Raw genomic sequence first — 7,240 nt, forward strand, 5'->3', positions numbered from 1 at the left:
TTCTCCTCCCTTCCCAAACCGGTACGCTGTGCTCTGTTAGTGCAGGAGTCTGGCATTAAGCTCCTCTATTCCAACCACATACGGTTCGGATTTCTTTGCAATTGTATTTTAAAAGGGGGGAGGAGGAGAGGCCAAAAACAGCCTTAGGAGCTTTCCCGGCGCTGTAGCCTGAACCTGGGAGTACCCAAACCAGCGGGATAACCTCTGTGGGGTGGCCCCACGATGGCTTGTGCAGACTCAGGTTCCTCGTTCATCGCCCCATCTGTGCCTTTACCTCTGAGTGAGTGAATCCTACAGCAGCAGGTACCCCTGCACCAAAGCCATACGGCTTTCTGGGAGCAGAGCGGACCTGGCATCACTCCTGGCACTGCCCAGTGAACTGCAAAACCATGTTCTGATGTTACTCTTGGCCACTTTCCTTCCTAGCTCCATAGGTGCTCAGGGACACGAGTGTAGATCTGTCACTTTATAATAAATCAGCCATTTCCTTCACCTTTTTGCAGCATTGGTACGTGAGGATGTGACTAGCATTAAGGTCAGAAGCTTCCTGTCCATGTAGGCAAGGACCTGAAAGCCCATGCCAGCAGCAAGTGACCCATCTCAGCAGTCGTGACCAGTCTGAATTCAACCTTCTGCTCGGTGCAGGAGGTTGCCGTGACTCCGCAGGCGCCCAGTGCTGTCCCCCCAGCGTGGGCTTTCTCCCTCGGTCTCCTCTCTGCTACCGGATGTGTTCTTTGCTTCCAACATATGGACTCAATTACTGTCCCTCTGCCTTGATTTCCTGCCTCTTCGCGTTTCCTGAAACGCATCTCCTCCTCCTGGCAGCTTGAACTCCCGCAGTGAGATGCTTTGCAAGCTCTCACATTCCTCCCTCCCTCCCTCCTGCTGCTTCGCTGCCTCTGACAAGGTGGTCCTGATCCAGAGCACGCACGGATGAGGCTGCAGACCCTCGCTGTCGCTGAGCCCAGGAGCCCCAAGGGCTTGGCTTGCCGCAGCAGAACTAGCCAGCCCGCTGAAGGCATGCTCAGTGTCTAGCAGGGCTGTGTCCCAGCTCTCCACCCTGCCTCAGCATCGTTCCTGGATCACCCCGTACTTTTCAGCCAGCTGCTTCGTTTGCAAGACTTTAGGGTTTTTTCCTATTCCCTTCTGAGGCCGTGGGCTTGCCGAGCCTCAGCGCTTTGAAAGGAGCGTCAAACCGCTCCGGTTTTCTCCTGGGTGCTGTTTGGCTTCTTTCCTGGGCATCTACTCCGGCAGAAAAGCCGGGCGCCCATGGCTGCTGCTTCTAAAAGCATTTGAGGAGGAGGGGAGAGGGAGCCCTGTCTTCTCCGTTAGTGGTTCTCCCAACCCCTGGCTGCTGCATGGGGGGAGCCCCAGGCACTGCAGCATCGGGGTGCTGGAAATCTTAAGAAATCTGAGCTTATCCAAGGGGCAGAGGGAGATGGAAACGGTTAAATCATGCAAACGAACAAGTTAATGGTTTCCATCCCCTTGCTGGTGTGTTTCAGCTTTCGGAAGGGGGTCTGGCCAGCAGCTGTGCCAGCGATTGTAGCTCAAAAAGAGTATTTTCTTTGTGTGTCAGCTTTCCATCCGTGGCCCCTTTGGATTCCCCTGACTCCCACAGATGCCAGAGTTTCCAGGGCTCCTGCTGCTGCCAGTCCCTCTGACTGTTTTCCCTCCCGTACCCAGCGATGGATTTAGATGATGGGGCGGGAGGGGAGGAATGAAGAAGGCACAGTTTGCTCCCTGCTTGCTTCCTGCCCCATCCTTCCCCAAGCAGAGGAGAGGCTTTTTCCCAGGATATAAGTGACTCAGCAGCACTTGCAAATGGAAGGAAAAGCTGCAGCTTCTGCGTGTCTGAACCCAGGAGCTCAGGGGGGAGAAACTGGGGGTACAGCTGGGGGGAAGATCCAACAAATAAATATCTGCAGCTGAGCACTCCTGCAGTCAGCTTCAGGTGCAGGAGCCTGATTGTATAATAAGGGTTACATCTTGGTTTGTGTAGGTGTGGCTTATCCCCTATGAGGAGTAGTAACTCCTTAGGATCTCCTGAGTGCCAGAGCCCTGTTTGCCCACTACCCAGAGAGCCCTTTGTGTGATACCAGACTAAACTCAGTGCTGCTTTTCTTACCCACAGCAGGAACACGTCGGTTGAGCTCTGCCATCAGGAGCATCACCTTAAACGTGTAGCACCTCCCTGCTCACCTTCTCCTGATGCCTTTTCCTATTGCAGGCGGTGGTGGAAGCACGGAGAGGGAAAAGCCTGAACTTCTCAAATCAGGTAAAGTACAAAGGGTGTTTAGAAGCTAAAACTGGAGGGGAGGAAATGAAGCACAGAGGTGAGGCAGGGACCCCAACTGCCAGCATCCCAACATCCTTCCTCAGTCCCATTGTCCAGCTTGGGCTGAGTCCAGTCTGAAGTCCCTGTTGGGCCACCACCCTGTCTCATTCTCAGAGACCCTTCTCAGCAGCCCAGACCCTCCACTTGAGCTTGGCACAAGCAGGATGGGTAAGTTTAAGAAACTAGAAAGCCCTAGTAGATGCCCGTGGCTTAATGCCATCGCTCAAACCAGCCCTCTGAACTTTGAGAGTCCTCACGGGTGAATTTGGACTGGTTTGCTCCAAGAGCACTATCTCTGCCAGCCCAAGTCACAGTGATGGGTGTTGTGCCCCTCCTAGGAGCCCCCCAAAGCTCCGGTGACTTGTGGGGTGTATGCCCCCACCTTCAATCCTTGCAGGCTCCCTTCGCTAGCCCAAAAGCCAAGTCTCATAGCCAAATTTCATGCCCCAGGCTTCCCTCCGACATGCTGGTGCTGTCCCTTCTCCCCTCAGCCGTGTTTCTGGGGTGCTGGGTGCCACCAGCACTGCTCCGGCGTGGGCGATGTGGGTCAGCCTGGGGGGGGGCGGTTTGCCGGCAGGTGGCAGCCGGCGCAGGCAGTGCAGGCAGCACGGGCAGGCTCTCACAGATGTTTAATGGGATTTTATAGCTCTGGGTTTCATCAGGAGTTGTTGTCACGGAAACGGAGATCTGCAGAGAGCCCGTGCCTGCGTTCAACGTTAACCATCTCAGTGCCGTGCCGGTGGCCGGTGTGCGGGGCAGCCAACTGCCCCAGGAAGCTCCTCTGAAAGGCTTGTGGTGAGTGATTTGTGCCTGGAGCTCACAACCCCCGCCTGGCTCCGCAGAGGCAGAGGGAATGTGCTGGTTTATTTAGGACCGGGGGGTTAATGGCCTTTTAAAAATCCGCTGCTGTGCTGTTGGAGCACAAAGCTGGGGGCGGGGGGGGGGGGGGGGGGGGGTGATGCAGGGAGGCTCCATGTCCTGGCCCCTCTTGTTTCCGAGCTTGGGAGGTTCCCACCCAAACAAGAGGGGACAGCAGGTGAGGATGGGAGCAGGTCTCCCAGGTTCCCAGCTTGGGATGGGTGGGGGGAACGTCCTACCAATTCCTAGTCCCAGCATGTATCCTGTGCTGCGGCTCTGGGCAGCTCCTCTGGGTCTGTGGCTGGACGGGAGAGGGCACCGGAGCTGCGCTGTCACTGGGGTGGTGGCACCACATGTGTCACCCCTGCACGTGGCTCCCCGAGGGGTGACATCCTTGTTGCTAGGGAGGGCGAGCAGCCGAGCCCGGGCTAATCTCCTTAGTGGCCTGAGCACCATCACGGGAGCGAAAGGGAGATTAGAGGGCATGGGGGTGTTAGCAACCCGGGATGCTCATTGGAGAGGAGCATGGAGACAACTGAGCAGAGCAGAGCAGGAGAAGACCCTGGGGGAGATCAGCGGAGGAGCCACTGAGGCCTCCGTCGGCAGCAAATAGCCCAACAGCTGGGATCTCTGAGGAAGTGAAAGGCTTTAGACAACGTGCCCAAAAATCCTGGCGGAGCCATTCCCACCCCCTCCTCCTCTTGGGAGGAAGGTGTTGCCAGGCAGGCTGGGTCCTAATCCATTCCCTCCCATCCAGAGTGGGGGGAGGTGGATGCCTTCCCACCCCCCATCATTCCCATGACAAACATTCCCTCAAAGCATGTACGGAGTGAAGTCCCGCTGGATTTTACCCCATACCCAAGAGACGCGGAGGAACGGGACGTGGAGTATTTATTGTCCCTTTCCATGACACAAGAGGCAAAAGCTGCTGTTTTCTGTAGCAGAGCAGGGCGTGAGGCTGTTGCTCACAAAGCCTCCGTGGAGGAGTCCGGCTGCTGGGCTCCGTTCCCTGTTCCTGCCACGTGAATGTCACGGGGTCCTGTGTTCTCTTTGCAGGTGGCTAACGGGGCCGGAATGACGGATGGTTTACAGGAAGCTTTGCAGTCTGGTGGCCTGTCCTGCTGGAGCGGAGGAGCGTGGCAGGGTGGGTGCTGCTCTCCAGGCTGTGCCACCTCTGAGCTTCTTCCTGCAGGGAGCTCCAGGGCTGGTAAGGGAAGGAAAAAACGGTGCCTACTATTACTTTTTGGTGTTTGTTCCTTCCTCGCAGCTGTCAGGGAAACCATGGCATGGTTCACATACCCAGCTGGTATTGCTGCAGTTGCTGGCATGTTACATCCTTGTAATCTGTATCCAGAATAACTTCTGCACCCCTCCATTTGTGCTGGCTGACACAGCACCTTTCACTTCCCCCCTGCCATTGTCCATTCTCCCTCCCAGTGACGTGGGCTGGGACACCAGGCTTTTTCTTCAGGTTGGAAGGGATCTTTAAACCTCACCTACTTCAACCCCTGTCAGTGAGCAGAGACATCTTCAACTACATCGGGTTGCTCAGAGCCCTGTCCAACCTGACCTTGAATGTTTCCAGGGATGGGGCATCTACCACCTCTCTGAGCAACCTGTGGCAGTGTTTCACCACCCTCATCATAAAAAATTTCTTCCTTATACCTAGTCTCTACCTACCCTCTTTTAGTTTAAGACCATTACCCCTCTCCTACCACTACAGGCCCTGCTAAAAGTTGTCTTCCAGGCTAAGGCAGCAGAATTGTACCTTTTAAGTGCATGAGTGTGGTCAAGACAGGACTGTTATGCTTCTACCAGAAAGGGATGGAAAGAGTTGAGGTGGTAGTGGAATATATGGAGATGTCCCCAGGTGCCAGCAGCTGCAGGAAAAGAGAGAGAGAAGGGGCTTGTGCCATGTTAGGGGCACAAGGAAGAGAGATCAAGAGGGTCTGGAAGAGCTTGGAAGCAGGCTCAGAAATGACAGGGGTTTGAGGAGAACAGTGTGAAGTGATGTTAAAGCAGCTCACGTGCTGCTGAAAGTGTTCCCTGTATGGGAGCTTCTGGGTAGAGGTGATATGATGTGCTCAGGGTGGAAAAGAAAACAGAGAAAAACAGGACCCAAAGTGGGAGGGAGGACACGTGGCTCTAAATCAGTGCCACAGGAGTGGCTGCAAGCCCAGTGACCAGACCAGCAGGGTGGGGGAGGATGATCTCAGCCAAGCGTTTGGAAACAGAAAACCAGAGTAGAGATGAAGCTTCAACTTTTCTGTCTCAAATTTAGGAGGAGGAGGGTCAGGAGAAGCATGGAGAGAAATCTCCAACTTGATTTCGACAGCCTGCGGTGGCGATGGGATGTTTGCTCATCTTTTACGTGCAGAAAGGGGCAGGGGTTTGAAGTAACGGGGTGTTCTGCCTTTTGGCCTCAGCTGAGTCCAAGGCTAACGCGTGGTTAGCGTAGCCTTGCTGTCCTGTTGGACCCTGCTCAGCCTGGTGTCCACGTGGCAGACGTGTCTTGGTGCTGTTGGACATGCAGGACATCTGTGATCCCCCACAGGTGATGGGACTGTGGCTGTGGGTGGCAGCAGCCCAAAACCTGTGGGTACGTATGACCACGGCACCACGTGTGCTCTAATACGTCACCTTGGCTGTTGGTGACTGTCCTGGTTTCAGCTGGGACAGAGTTAGTTCTTTTTAGCATCTAGAAGAGCTCTGTGTTTTGGATTTAGTCTGGGATTTGCTATGAGAAGAATGTTGACAGCGCACGGATGTTTATGGTTGGTGCTGAGACATCAAGGACTTTTCAGCTTCCCATGTTTTTCCAGTGTGCAGGAGCACAACGGGCTGGGGGGGAGCATGGCCAGGAAAAAGGGCACATTGACTCCCCTTAGGATTTGAATTTAGGCTTAGGATTGAGGGCTAAATTGGCCAATGAAGTATTCCATATCATGCAGTGTTGTGCCCAGTATAGAGATGGAAGTTGACTGGGAAGAAGGGCCTTTGCCCTTCCGAGACCCTATTCCGAGGATTCTCTCTTTTGGACTCTCGCAGTGTGCACGCTTTCTCTCATTTTTTGGGTTTCTTGCTCATCTGGGATCGCGGTGTCGGCACTTATCTGTTTTGAGATCGTTTAGCAGGACAGGACAGGCCTTGGTCACTGGTTCGTGAGCAGTTACGCTGTGCCTCACTTGTTTGTATATATTATTATACATATATGCATTCATTTATTATTATTATTAAATCATTCTTAACCCACGGATTTCCTTCCCTTTTCCCCTTTAATTTTGTTCCCATCCCCTGGGGCTGGGGGAGGATGAGCAAGCGGCTGCCTGGCATTTAGTTGCCAGCCCGGCTAAACCACGACAGACGAGGTGCCCTGTGTCCCATTGGCATCTCCCGGACTTGGTTTTGCCCCTCTGGCCCTTGCCCAGCGCAGCGCCGTGTGCTCTGGTCGCAGGAAGCTGTAATCAAAACCCCGGGGGATGCTCACTGCCTTCACAGCCATTTCAGACCCAGCTTCCCTTGGAGGTGGGGGAGGCTTTCCCTTCCCAAACCTGCAAGAACAAGGGGCCCTGAGTCGCTGCCCCCAGGGTGCAAGGGCCAGGAGGGGTCCCCTTGTCGGGGTAGAGCAGGGGGGGCGTATCCCAGGCATGCGAGCCCAAACTCTGCCTCTCGCTGAGGTATTTCCTTTCCTTGCTCCCCAGGTTTTCCCCTCTTTTGCCCTTTTCTGAAGGTGATTTCAGTACGGTGCCTGTCCTGGTTTAACCCCCGTGGGCACTTAAATGCCACCAGCCCCTAAGCGGCTGAACACCTGCCTGCCCGCGGGAAGCGCTGAATGAATTCCTTATTTTGCTTTGCTCGCCCGCTTTAGCTGTTGCTTCACCTACTAAACTGCCTTTATCTCAGCCCACGAGTTTTCTCGCTTTAACCCTTCCCGTTCTGCCCCCACCCTCTGCAGGGAGTGAGCGAGCGGCTGCGTGGGCTGAGCTGCCCACACCAGGTCCCGAGCCTGTGCTGGTTTTGGCATTGCCACGTGGTGCTCCGAGT

General features: G+C 54.8%; 1 protein-coding gene across 12 annotated transcripts in view; it reads left to right on the forward strand.

The window, feature by feature from the left end:
- DIAPH1 (diaphanous related formin 1) overlaps positions 1-4,397 on the forward strand; it is a 33,129-nt gene extending 28,732 nt beyond the window's left edge. For 8 of the 12 annotated variants that reach the window (XR_015222598.1, XR_015222607.1, XR_015222597.1 and 5 more), the window contains 3 exons: positions 2,231-2,278; positions 2,985-3,133; positions 4,253-4,397. Coding sequence is in view for 2 of the 12 variants with exons in the window: in XM_086621697.1 (XP_086477823.1) it covers positions 2,231-2,278; positions 2,985-3,133; positions 4,253-4,274 (219 nt within the window). In the remaining 10 variants the exon portion in view is untranslated. Of the gene's footprint in view, positions 1-503; positions 526-2,134; positions 2,151-2,230; positions 2,279-2,984; positions 3,134-4,252 lie in introns of those variants that run through there. The other 4 variants (XR_015222605.1, XM_086621696.1, XR_015222599.1 and 1 more) reach the window with 3 other exon arrangements.
- Positions 4,398-7,240: the final 2,843 nt, after the last annotated feature.

The sequence above is a fragment of the Tauraco erythrolophus genome, chromosome 16 (assembly GCF_009769465.1).
Source record: "Tauraco erythrolophus isolate bTauEry1 chromosome 16, bTauEry1.pri, whole genome shotgun sequence".
Lineage (NCBI taxonomy): Eukaryota > Metazoa > Chordata > Aves > Musophagiformes > Musophagidae > Tauraco > Tauraco erythrolophus.